Consider the following 13,969-nt stretch of genomic DNA (forward strand, 5'->3'; position numbering starts at 1 on the left):
GTCTATAATGATTCTAGAAGTAATAAGCAAGCCAACCATAAACATAGTGGATGGGAAAATGAACTTTGTCACGATCAAGTTGCAAAGAATATAAAACCTTATTCTAGTCGTTGTAGATGCTTGCTAAAATCAGGACCGCAAGGCTGACCCTCCGTCCGCTTGTCATCCTGCTCGCCGTTTTAAAAGTCTCTTGCTCAATGAAGTTTCCTTCTTTAGAAGGAAACACGAAAGTGCATAGCCAACTTGATAAAAAGTCTGCTAGGTACGTGTCTTCTCTTTTTTTAGTTTTCACCTCAAGCTTAGAAAGAAATGTTTTTTTGTATTTGACCATTTGGTTGCCTCAATTATAGCTCCAGGGATTATATGTTGATTTTAAATGTGCAATCTTCTTCTCTTTCCTCGGTGAAGCATGTTGATATCTTAAAGCTCAATATTGTATCCACTTGCTCAAGGAGATCATTGCACCAATAAGATATGAACCTCCTCCATCAAGGAATATGCACACTTGAAATCAACATAAAATCCCACTGGAGCTATAACTGAGGCAGTCAAATGGTAAAGTGCTAAGAAAACAATTTATTTTTTTTAAGCTTCTTAAGAAAACGATAAACACATATTTGGCAGCCTTCGTCATTTTGGCTATGCACGTTCATGTTTTCTTTAAAAGAAGGTGACTTCAATCGGTCAGGATTTTTAAAATGGCAAGTATGATGACAAGCGGACGGAGGGTTTGGCTTGCAGTCCCGGTTTTGGGAAGCATCTACAATGGCTAGAATAAAAAATTCCATTCCTTGCAACTTGATCGTATCATTATGCACTTGCCAATTTAGCTTCTGTTCCAGTGATTGTGGTATATTTGGGAGAGAACGTTGTAATGTACTTCGACAAAAGGATGCGAGAAAACACATTTATTGTGGGGTAAGTTCAATGTGGATTTAAACCATGTTGAATAGTTTTCATACTTATATAGTGTGGATAACAATATAATAACGCACAGGAGTTGGAGTCAAGTTATTTCATAAGCATCCGTTTTAACTCTCTCTTCAAGGAATGACAAATTCTTCATTGTTGAGGCATATAATCCACTCGGATTTGGGCGGATTTCACCAACTAGATTTTGTTCCTTGGTGTACTGTGATGGCTAACCATATGATGCAGCGGTGTGATTTCACCATGAATCAACTATATCATATTCTTTTTGCAAATAGTTATTGGTTCTCTTGACACATGGCTATTGATTCATTTACTTGTGACTTGTGATATTTGTAGTATTGGATGGCATAGATGGTTACTGGAAAGCCATTATAACTTGGAAAGATGGTGCATCAATTAGAACTAGTAAGGTATATGCTTGGGACACTTCTCCTTGAACTGTTGCTAAGGTCGGTTATCTCATTATATACTTCTTTTTCTCTCTCGGGTTCCTGTGTTATTTTATTGGCATCATCCAGATTTTTCATTGCCGCACTTGAATTTCCCTTGTACTTTTCCTGTTTACAACCTTTTCTTTTTTCTTTAAATCAGAAATTGCAGATTAGTAATGAAAAAGCAAGAAATACCTCATTAACATGCACAGGTCCCATTTGCACAAAAATTCCAATGTGCAGATCTTTTGGCCTAGCAGCAAGCCGTAGTTAACTCATGATAACTCTTAGCCCTGACTTCCGATGGATGAGAAGTCTAATCCACGAAATAATTTGATCTATGGACAAAATCGTTGTGGTAAAGGTCGCCAAAGGTGGCGGTTTCACCATCTACAGGTCGAGTCATGAGATGTAAAGTGCAAATATCGCAGTGAATCAAGAAATTCGAGTGATATACATACGAAGGCTTGTTCAAAGGGATTGGCAGTGCTTTTGTAAGCATACTCATAGAGAAGAGAGAAGGTAAGATTGCGGCCTACTGGTTGGCATCTGAAGCAGCCGCCAGGTTATCAACAGCTTTTGACGCTTGAACGCTTGCTGCATTTGACCCTAAAGATCGGTCATCTGCAGAGTAGTAGTGTCTGCAACGAAATAGTTTATGATGTTGTTTTATTTACTAAGCAATTTGAGTCTGAATGAATGTGTGAAAGACTTCATGTCATGCATTGGTGCATTTTTACATTCAACCAACAAAAGATAAAGTTACTAATACAAATTTTACACCTATGATGTGGGCAACTTAGGTTTTCATTGTTAGATCTTGATATTGATTTCGTTCTTTATATTTCCTCTATCTCACAATTTATTGTTGTTATCAGATTGTCAGGAAAACAACCACTTTAATCGAACAATCACACATTTGATTTTCCTGATGGTAACTTTGAATATCATGTAATTGGTGATAATTATGAGTATGCTGTGGTGGATATTATAGGAGAGGCAATCATCATCTTGTTCGTGTTTGATATTGATTCCCAAGGGTTAATTTTATAATTGAGTGTTTATTTTTCAGACTCCTCACTGCATATTAATGGGGCTTAATGTGTCGTGTCAAATAAATTATGTTGCTTCGACTGAATAAGGTTATTGCACCGAATATACAGTAAAATGCATTGAAAATTTCTTATGGGTAGTGCTTTTTTTATCAATTTAGTGGTGTTCCTTGCCTCAGGTATGTAGTTGATACTGTGTTTTCTCAGAGTTCTTTGAATATGCAGAATTCAAAGTTCTTTATCTTCAATTGCACATTATATGATACACATGATACAAATCATTGGAATCAAGTGTATTCTCATTAACTTAGAAAGTAATTTTAGTAAAATTTCAGGTTATATTCCTTCTTTTTCAAATACTTGTGCCTACTTTAGCCCTATGGGATTTGTGGATAACAGAAGTGGCCTACATTCTGGTTTTCAGTGCCTTGTGATTTAGTAAATCATTTGACCTCTTTGTTTTGGATATTTACACATTCTTTGTCACTTGAGACAACTGTGATATGTTCACAGAACCAATAATTAATTACTCTTCTTATATTTCTTCATATGACATAATTCCTCTAGGAGGATTCTCTTAAATATATTTTCGTAGGCAGCAGCGATAAAGTTGTGTTTGTGTGACCTATAAGTCACGTGTTTAAGTCATAGAAGCAGTCACTAATGCATTAGGGTAGGCTGTCTATATCACACCTCTTGGGGTTACGGCCCTTCCTCGGACCCTGCGTGAATGCAGGATGCTTTGTGCACCCTTGCTGCCCTTTTTTTTTTATGCAGAACCAATTGAAGACGACACGATGACGCTGATGGTATATCTTATATTTCTTGTTAGATGAATGGTAATTAGTTGGTATATGTTCGAACTTTGTAACGACTTGATAGGTTTTTAACTACTAATAGTTTTGCACAAGTTCTATATATAGTATAGTTCACGATTTGCAGGTTCAGTTTATGAGTCAATTATGCCATTGCTTGAAAAAGGAAAGAAATTGGTGAAAACTTTTCATATGTTTCCGTTATATAAATTTGTGATTATTATGAAAAGCTAGTTGCATGAAATTTTCTGTGTGTAAAGTGGTATCATGTTTTCTTATCTCTTTCCTTTTCAGATGACCAGATGCTATATCTAATTATTACACAATTACACATAACATAATGAGAGAAAATAAGTCAATTAGAACAAAAGTATGCTATTTTTTTAATCCTTAAGACTCTTAACAATGATATACTAAAAGAAAAAACAAATGGTAAAAAGCAAACTGACAAATTAACTACCATACAGTCACCTAAAAATGAAAATAGGACAACCCCTGAGAAATGGGGAAAACGCAAAACTAAGTGGATTCCATTTTAAAGCTTGAGATTTTAGAAGAGAACTTGCCATTATAAAGCACATTTTTTTTTCCATTAGGGCCTAAGACGTTACACAAATGTACCTTTATTAAAAAGGTAGTAGTAATATATTTTTAGAAAAGTATAAAAAAAAAAAGTAATAATATTGTGGTACAAAATGATTCCCTTTTACAGTTCACACACACCTCAACTTCCCATGCAAAGTACATTAGGAAATATTTTGCAGAACCATAACAAGGAGTACCTTCAAAAGACTCCATTTTAGTTTCTAAAAGAATTGCACAGTTTCACAAAACTGTGTGTTTCTTTATGGAGCCAAATCATCCATTTTAATCATCTCAAGCAATGGAGTTTCCTCAATTTCCTCCTAGTATGCACCTCTCATTTCAACTATCTTCTCATGTTTTTTAATGCATTGTTTTCGTATTGACTCCTTAATACTAATAAATCTTTTTTTTTTCCAGTAATGTATAAGAATCAGCTACAAGAGTACACGCAAAAATTGGCCAAACCGCTCCGAATTTATCACACAGTTAATGAAGGTTTTACACATGCGCCTAAGTTCAGATCAACAGTCTTGGTTGATGGTTCCAAATACGAATCAATGTCAACTCATCCCACTAAGATACAAGCTGAGCAAGCAGCTGCAAAACTAGCTTATGAATACATTTGCAAAAAAATTGATGCTACAGAATGTTCACTTCTTTATAGGGTACTCTTCACTTATTTCTTTCTTAATATCTAAACATTTCTCTTTTGCTTAAAATACATTACTTGTTTGTCTTTTGTTGTGTTCAAGGAACCTCTGCTGTGCAAATCCATTCTATATGAATTTGCTATCAAGAAGAACCTGAGGAGGCCTATATATAACCCCGTATATGAAGGGCCAAGTTCAGTTTTTATTTCCTGTGTGTCTTTGGGATTTAGAACTTACAAAGGTGAGGTAGCTGGAAGTAAGAAAATGGCAGAGCAATTAGCTGCTCGAACCGCTATTGAATCACTCTTAGGTATGTTGATTTACTGGTTTTTTTATTCTATCTCAAAGCTTAAGGGCTATTTCTGTGCAAAGACCTGTTGTCTAACCTCTTAAAAATCTTGAAGAAACTGATGATGGAACTCTTTCCCAAATCATTAAGTCCAAAGATAAGTTCCATCCCGGTATACAACCCAAAAAGGAAGCTGGCACTGATGAGAAAATCTTACCCAACTGCTCTGGTTAGAAGATCCTAACTATAATTGATTTTTTTTTTTTTGGAAATTATACTAGTTGAGTCACATCTTGTGTTGTTCTGACTAGGTAATTTACAAGGCCAAACATATAAGTGTCATCCTGGTATACAAATAAAAAATGAAACTGGCTCTGCTGAGAAAATCATGCCTAAATACTCTGGTGAGAAATCCTGACTACAATTGAATTATTATGAAAATTATACTCGTCGAGTCACATCTCATGTTGTTCTGAACAGGAAATTTACAAGGCCAAAAAGCTAGCATTGAGGTAAAACACATACCCACCTTGATGTTTAAAATATCAAGATTGATCTAGCTTTGCAAATGAAGTATAGTAAAGGTTCAGAGAGGGAGTGCTCATTTATAATATATTTCTTCATTTACAGCGAGCAGTGGTTTGTTTCCACTCTGATGGGGCTGTTGGCAATCATACAAGTGGACCAAAGCGTAAAACCGAAACCAACAACTGGGGAAGGAACAAAATGAAAAGATTTGGTTATTGACACTTTGAATGTAAATGCCCGTCTTAAAACGATGTAGACTTGATAACTGTTGACCCGACTGGGATCATGAACTTATTCTGCAAAATTTAACTCATCTTTGTATAAATTTGATGATACAGTATTTTCATATGCTGCTAATCTTTCACTGCATTCTCTGCTTAATACTTTTGATTAAGAAACACTCACTGTTGCAACAAGGATTATAAAGAAAACATAATCATGAAAATAGAGTAGCAGTGTTCCAATCAGAGAGAAGTGCAAACAGGTTTCTAAGTCCTATTTAGGCTATTCCAGATTTATGCAAGTCTACATGTGTAACCTCCCTGTCTCCAACTGTGTGGTACATTGACAGTTTAGTATATTAAGCAGCAAACACATTTTGATTAAAAAATAAAAGCCTCAAACACATCGCTAGGCTGGCCTCCCGCTTCCAATTACTCAAGAAATCCAACTGAAGGTTTCAGGCCAATTATTCTTTCTGCTTGCTGTCTCAGACTGGTAGCATAGTACTCTCTTCAGTGTGTTAACGATCTCCTTGGTCGTACCTTTCATGGCTTGAGTACGAATTAAACATGAAGCAGTGTCACTTTATACAAATGTTAAGATAGTAAAAACTTTTGTGAATTGTATCGAAAACTGGAAACACAGCCAACCAAAATCATCAAAGAAGCTCTCTATTGCCCATAAGTTATTGAAGGGCTGATCGGGGATTCCAAAACTAGACAAACGTTTCTTGATATCTCTTGTTCAATTATAGAGTTGGTCCATCCCAGCATCCCCTTGACTGCTATCCTGCCTTACTATGTCAGGATAAATGATACTATTCCGAGTGGAAAAAAAGTGGCTTGAGCAGATATATGTTCAAATCCATATCCAAAACACTTCCCATCAGATTCACTTACCTGATCAAAGTATTTTCTATCTTCAGGCAATGTGGCTTTTTCCACCATTTTGATCAGTCTGTCGATTTCTTACTCTTTTCTTCCTGAAACTGAATGTAACTAGTTTAGAAACACAAACATCACAAATTACAGAGACTGTTCAATCTCTGCTTTCAATAGAGTGACAATAAATATCCTAAGTGACTCTCACCCGAACAATTGATCATAAGGAAGAGAAATTTAGGATGAAGGAAATTTCTTTATCTTTTGCTTTCAAAACTCAGAAGGATACCAGTACCAATGACAACTGAGTATGGTGATTGTCTAGTCATCCAACAAATGTCCACCTCAGCTGATCCTGAAAAGATGTACCATTACTTGTCTCATGGCTGCAGATTAGGTTTACTTAGGGCAAAAGTAATCTTAGACAGCAGAAATTCTGTTAGTAAGCAGAATTTGAAGAGAGGGCCGTCACTGAGCCACAACAACATCATTGCCACTTAGCTAGTGGTGCTCAAAGAAGTAGGAAATCAATCAGTGGAGCTTAGTATAGATCAATTTTCTGGTTTATGATACACAATGAACAGTCACTGTCATACATTTGGGCCAGACAGAGATGCATAGATTAGGCCTGTCAAGAATCTATCAGCCAGAGAACAGAGGAACAAAGATTCAGTACTTCAAAAGTGGTACTCGATTTATGTGAAAGGAACAACTGCTCAACCCCTCCTACACATTCACCTGATTCTTTTCTTCCTGTCAGATCTCTGATAAACTTAAGGCAACTATTCCTCCTCTTTTTGTTCTATGATGCTTAAGTGCAAGGATGATGGACCATATATCTCAGCACATCTCCTTTCTACCAACATCAATGAGGAGATACAGATTGTACGCACCAAATAATAAGAAAGGAGTTTCCCCTCTGCTGCGCAGTTGCTTCAGATAAAAAGTTTCTCATGTCTCCTGGATAGAAGAACTAAAAACAAGTGCTTGCACTTTGCTTCCCCGTGTGCATTAACTATATATTCTCAACATGTATGGAGATGGCCTTATGGCCAGCGCAATAGAAAATATTACAGCCGCTGAAATCTACTGGTAAACTTTCACACTCCAGTACTACCAATAGTCTCCACAGGTACAAACACCTCCACTGAAGTGATGAAAACGGTTATTATCCCGAATGATTATCAATCTACCCACAATCTTTGATATGATCTTGATAGCAGTATGACAATCTCCACAAACCCTTAAATTTTTCATCACACGAATTGGTCTCCCAGATGGTACGTTTAGAATTGCAAAAGCAACGGCTAATTTTTCGCTATGATACTTGAGCATGTGTGCCTTCTCCTCTTCATCCACATCATGCAAGACCAATTTCGTGGCAGAGACATAACCCTCCTGCTTCATTAGTAACTCTAACTCTTCCAAGAAAGCATATATTCTTTTACTGTCTGGATGCATGGTATCCCCAACTGAAAAAAGATGAATCTGATTTTGCAACTCAACCCAGCTGTAACCAGGCATTTTCCTTACACCTGTATCCCTCATTTTTAATCTCATCTTGCTAACATCACGCCATCTACCAGAAGCTGCATATAAATTTGAGAGAAGGACATACATCCCTGCATTCCAAGGCTCTAAACTGAAAATCATTTCAGCAGCCTTTTCTCCTAATTCAGTATTTCCATGGATCCTACTTGCCCCAAGGAGAGCACCCCAAGTTGCTGCATCTGGTTCACAAGGCATGTCCTTCATTAGATTTTGAGCATCATTCAGGCGCCCAGCTCGTCCCAGAAGGTCAATCATGCAAGTGTAGTGTTTCGGGTTTGCAGTTATTCCATAATCGCGACCCATTGAGTAAAAGTATTCCATGCCCTTGTCAATCAGGCCAGTATGGCCACAAGCAGACAATACACCAACCTATAAAGGAAAGGACAAAAAAAAGATGAAACCTAAATAACTGTCTGTATAAAATAAAAAAAAATATGCACATAGGAGGGAAGTATTGACAATACAAAGATTGTGCCAAAACCCTATATCAGATGATGGTTGGTCTCTGTAGCGTGACTGTTCAACTAGAAAGAATAGAACATGCAAAGGTAACCCACAACACACTGGAGCAATCTTTACATAAAATCGCATTAAGCAATTAGGGATGGAGTGGTTTTGAACAGTTCCATAAATGCAAAAGCAGTTCTAAAATAACCTTGAAATCATTTTATAAAATTAATAATGTATCAACATTACCATGGTGACATCATCAGGTTTGAAACCCGCTTCTTTCATTGATTTGAATAGTTGAAGAGCTTGTTTGCCAAAACCATGCCTTGCATAACCAACGATCATTGTATTCCAAGAGACAACATCTTTTTCCTCTATTTCCTCGAACACATCATACGGCTCATCAATGCTTCCACACTTACAATACATTGCTAGGAGCGCATTTCCCACGTAGCAACCAGTGTGATATCCAGCCTTGACAAGCAGTCCATGTATTTGCTTTCCTAACTCGAAAGCAGCAGTGTCAGCACATGTACTCAAAGCGCAAGTAAATGCGGACCTATTTATCCTCCCGCCATCTCTCTTCATTTCCACAAACATGCGCAATGCCTCCTCACTATTGCCACTTTGAGCATATCCGGCAATAATTGCTGCCCAAGAGATGCAATCACGACAAGGCATACAATGAAATAAACTTCTGGCACTCACAATATCCCCATTTTGAGCATAACCTGTTATCATTGTGTTCCAAGAGCTAACGTTCTTACAAGGCATTGCCTCAAAGAATTCCCTTGCCAAGTCCATCCTCTTAGACTGCACATATCCTGCAATCATTGCATTCCACGAGACCTCATTTTTCTCTGGCATCTCATCAAAAATCCTCCTAGCCTCATCTACCATCCCATTCTGTACATAACCAGAAAGCATTGAAGTCCAGGTAAACACGTCCCTAATAGGGGACTCATCGAACAACTTCCTCGCTTCCTCCAAATTATCATTCTGGGCATGACAAGAAATTATTGTGTTCCATGAGACCTGATCCTTAACAGGCATTCTATCAAAAAGCACCCTTGCCTCAGCCAATAAATGCTTCTTCAAATACCCGCCCAACAAGCAATTCCAAGAAACCAGTGGCCAATTGTCCTTTGACTCAAACAATTTCCTCGCCTCCTCAATCCTCCCATTCTGAACATACGTAGCCAGAAGTCCATTCCACGATATTTCATTCTTCACAGGCATCATGTCAAAGATCCTTTTAGCATCAGCAATGTACCCATTCTGGGCATACCCAGAAAGCAACGCATTCCACGAAACTACGTCTTTAACAAGCATTTGATTAAACAACATCTTAGCTGCCCCAAAATTCTTACTCTTGATATACCCACTAAGCATAATGTTCCAGGATACCAAGTCTCTTTGAGGCATTTCATCAAACAACTGCTGAGCGATGTCCAATCTGCCGTTCAACAAGTAACCAGATATCATTGCATTCCAGGATACATAGGACTTGGCAGGCATGGAATTAAATAAGCGCAGTGCGGAATCGCATTCTCCTTGTCGCATGTGTTGGGTGATGGTCCTGTTCCATTGCACTATGTCCGAGCTACTGACTTTTTCTGCCTTCGCCGGTGGTTTACAGCTGGGTAACTTGGGACTTTTTCTGCGTGGTAATTCTGCTCTGAGATGACTCGCCGGTTCGTTTAGTAGTGAACGCGAACAAATGCTGTGCAATCTTCTGAAACGCATTTTGAAATCTCGCACCATTGGTATCAGACCATTATTTTCAAACTCTACACTTTGGCGGGAGGTAGTTGCACGTCTATGGATCAGATGATGGGCCATCTTGAGCCCAAAAAGCCATCTTGGACCAACAAGTCAGACTGTACAAATTCATTTCTAGCCCGCCGAATGTTATTAGAATGAAAAGTTTAACTTATAAATTGGCAATATTCAAAAGATATCTAAGAATAACTCTCTAGGAGAAGTGAAATTTGTATCTTGAAAAATTAATTCAAGTTACCTACATGTAAAGGTGACCAGATAAGTTGAACTCTTTTCTTTTTTTTTATTACAAGAAAAGAAAGAAAGTAAATCGACTTTTTTTCCCCAAGATGCGATTAAAATTCAAATAGTAAGTTGTCTTAGAATTAAAATGAAATAATGGTACCTGCAGAAAAAAGGCAACGGAAATGGGCAAACAACACTTTTAGCCCGCGATCAAAACTATTTACGCCATTTTCTTTGCATTAGTCATGAGTTGACAGAAAAGAATCATCAGCAGCATATAAGTCACTGGGACTAGTTTAGAGTCCAAACAAAATTAAAACAAAAGGCAAATTGTGGACTGGTCTAATCACATATACCGTTAGAAAATTGAAGGTTGAATTATGCAGACCGATTTTTTTCTTAATTGATACATCAATACATTACAACTTTATTAATTAACCATACTGGCAAAGTTCAAATCTTTGGCGTGATCAATAATCTTAGCATAAACTGAAAATTTCGACCAAATAAAACGACAAAGTGGATATAGCCCAGGGGCGGCTCTAAGGCTTTGGGCAGTGAGGCCATTGCCTTAGGCCCCCAAATTTTAAATACCTCCAAATTTATTTTAAATTCTTATTATTATTGTTACTATTATATATTATATTGTTTATATAAATAATTAGAATAAAAAAAGTGTTACAGTATACTTTTTGTTACTTGATTGAGGTTATTTTATACAATAAATTTATAAATTATGATAATTTTCTTCCCTCATTAATTAGTATATTTGACAAGAGTGGTTGCTCTATTGGTGAGCATCCTCCACTTGCAACCAAGAGGTTGTGAGTTCGAGTCACCCCAAGAGCAAGTTGGGGAGTTCTTGGAGGGGGGGAGTCGAGGGTTTATCGAAAACAACATCTCTATTCCAGGGTAGGGGTAAGGTCTGCGTGCAAACTACCCTCCCAAGACTCCACTAGTGAGATTATACTGGGATTAAGGGCCTCTAAATATGGTTTCGCCTTAGGCCTCGAGATCTGTTGAGCCGCCCCTTGATATAGCCCTCTTTTATTAATGAGAACTTTGACTCGGTCCAATTTTTCCAAATTGAGAGACATGTCTTCTTGGTAGACGAAAGTAATATAATCATCATAATATTCACGAGCTTTTTTCACTTTTAGTCTGCGCCAAAAACTATTTACATTTGATAGTCGAAAAAGTATATAAAACATGTATATATATATTCATATATATATATATATATATATATATATATATATATATATATATATATATATATATATATATATATATATATATATTCATATATATATATTCGGCTATTATTTTGAGAGCGGTTATACAATGTCATTTTTCCAATATTTGTGCTGAGGCCCAAGGACATTAAGGAGGAGACAACCTTTTTGCGGGGCGATTTGCAGTCATAAATTATATTTGTGTCATCTTTTAACCTATACCCTATTTTAAAAAAAATATTGATTTGGTAGCCAACTAACAAAAAATCCGTAATAATATGAAAATTATACTCCTCACAAAAGATATAAAACCTGCATCATGCATTAATCGCGTGATCTGCAACCTCGTTCGTGAAAAATATATCTTCCATCACTCCGTCCCTCATCAAAAGATCTCCTTCAACCCTGGTCGAAGATCTCCTCTCCTCTCAGCAGCTTTATCAAAAATCAGAAACTTGAACCAAATTCATCTTTAGAATTCAAAATTACAAAATACATTGTAAGTATTGCAATTCATCTTCAGAATTCACATTAGTTTGTGAAACTGATTGAGCTTCATGATATATGTTTCTACAATTATTTTCGTAATTCGTCATGCTTTTTAAGTTTTGAACTTAAAAAAACAAAAAATGAATTCAATTAACGCCTATAGATATATTCAGTTATGGTCATTTATAAATCACACTTGTATGAAGTTGTTTGACGGATATAGCATAAAGTTTTTTACTTATAGATCTTCAAAAACTTTTCAAAACTTCAAATTTAATGCATGAAGGGTATAGAATAAAGTTGTTTCACGTTGAAGTCTGAAGTTTCAATAAAACACAAGCTAAAACTTCATGCTAACGTAGCATGAAGTTGTTTGACGTTGAAGTCTGAAAGTTTCAATCAAATACAAGCTAAAACTTCATGCTCATGTAGCTTTGACCTATAGTATGTAATTTTGTAAATGACTTTTTCCTAAACTTCATACTAAAATATGCTGAAGTTATTTAGTTCTTCTGCTAAAACTTCATACTAAACATGCTGGAGTTTTATCCTGCAATATGTAATTTTGTAATGAGTTTTTTCCTAAACTTCAGACTAAACAAGCTGAAGTTTTTACGTTCATTTACTAGTACTTCAGACTTAACATGTTGAAGTTTTGTCAGACTTCACGTTGAAGTCTGAAAGTTTCAATCAAATACAAGCTAAAAATTTATGCTCATGTAGCATGAAGTTATTTCACGTTGAAGTCTGAAGTTTCAAATGAAATATAAAGCTAAAAACTTCATGCTAATGTAGCATGAAGTTGTTTCAAAGATATATAACATAAAACTTCAAACTAAACATGCTAAAGTTTGGTCCTACATTACGTAATTTTGTAAATGACTTTTTCCTAAACTTCATACTAAAACATGATGAAGTTATTTAGTTCATCTGCTAAAACTTCATACTAAACATGCTGAAGTTTTGTTTGCAGTCTGTAATTTTGTAATGAGTTTTTTCCTAAACTTTAGACTAAACAAGCTAAAGTTTTTATGTTCATTTGTTAAAACTTCAGACTTAACATGCTGAAGTTTTGTCATGCAGTCTGTAATTTCTGATGAGTTTTTGCAAAACTTCATACTTATGCATGCTGAAGTTTTTTTAGTTCATTTGCTAAAACTTCATACTAAAACATACTGATGTTTTGTCCTGCAGTCTGTAGTTGTGTCATAAGTTTTTTCCTAAACTCCAGACTAAACATGCTGAAGTTTTTATGTTCATTTGCAAAAACTCTAGACTAAACATGCTGAAGTTTTATTCTGCAGTATGTAATTTTCTAATGAGTATTTGCTAAACTTCATACTTATTGACGAGCTAAAAACACAACACAAAATTATGCTCGCTAGTCGAATATAGTATAGAAAATATCGTATCCACAGGGATTGGAGTTAAACAGTATTTTCGTAGTTTACAACTTTATTGCTATTCAAGATGATCAATAATTTAGATTTATGTGGATTAAAACTAACATTAACTATAAGTCTAACTATTGGCTAATGACAATTGCAATAAGAGTAAGCAAGAAGATATCAAGGGGAGAAAATATGGGTTGATTGGATAGGTGTAAGATACTTGTTTGGGAATTAACTCTAGTTACTTCACTTCTATGGTTCAAGTGAATCTCTCGAATTCACTCTATTATGTTCAAACATTCAGTAGAAACTCCTCTTTCGATTAAGTCTCAACCTTACGATATGAACTAAGTTAAGCTTGGTGAAGATATGCAAGAATTCGTAGTGGATTGATCCTTAGGAGAACCTCTTTCGATTATCCTCCTAACTAGGTCTAAACATTAATTCAACTAGCCTCTTT

The 13,969-nt window shown here is 36.1% G+C and overlaps 2 protein-coding genes and 1 pseudogene across 4 annotated transcripts; 1 reads left to right on the forward strand and 2 right to left on the reverse strand.

Moving 5' to 3' along the window:
• LOC142180525 (18S ribosomal RNA) overlaps positions 1–49 on the reverse strand; it is a 1,285-nt pseudogene extending 1,236 nt beyond the window's left edge.
• A 3,908-nt stretch (positions 50–3,957) lies between these two features.
• On the forward strand, positions 3,958–5,618 carry LOC107814456 (double-stranded RNA-binding protein 4-like). Its single transcript, XM_075251424.1, has 6 exons — positions 3,958–4,139; positions 4,234–4,481; positions 4,569–4,776; positions 4,871–4,984; positions 5,067–5,159; positions 5,236–5,618. Exons 1-6 carry the CDS (start codon positions 4,115–4,117, stop codon positions 5,313–5,315), a joined length of 768 nt encoding a protein of 255 aa, XP_075107525.1. The 5' UTR covers positions 3,958–4,114; the 3' UTR covers positions 5,316–5,618.
• Positions 5,619–5,690: 72 nt separating this feature from the next.
• On the reverse strand, positions 5,691–10,357 carry LOC107814457 (uncharacterized). 3 transcript variants are annotated; one of them, XR_001654558.2, is made up of 3 exons: positions 8,634–10,357; positions 6,595–8,306; positions 5,691–6,487 (listed from the first exon to the last, which is right to left on the reverse strand). XR_001654558.2 is itself a non-coding variant. In XM_016639870.2 (2 exons), exons 1-2 carry the CDS (start codon positions 10,227–10,229, stop codon positions 7,500–7,502), a joined length of 2,403 nt encoding a protein of 800 aa, XP_016495356.1. In that variant the 5' UTR covers positions 10,230–10,357; the 3' UTR covers positions 5,691–7,499. The 3 variants fall into 3 exon arrangements, 1 of the variants encoding a protein (XP_016495356.1); XR_001654557.2 differs by having other exon boundaries at positions 5,691–6,493; XM_016639870.2 differs by having other exon boundaries at positions 5,691–8,306.
• Positions 10,358–13,969: the final 3,612 nt, after the last annotated feature.

The sequence above is a fragment of the Nicotiana tabacum genome, chromosome 4 (genome assembly GCF_000715075.1).
Source record: "Nicotiana tabacum cultivar K326 chromosome 4, ASM71507v2, whole genome shotgun sequence".
Lineage (NCBI taxonomy): Eukaryota > Viridiplantae > Streptophyta > Magnoliopsida > Solanales > Solanaceae > Nicotiana > Nicotiana tabacum.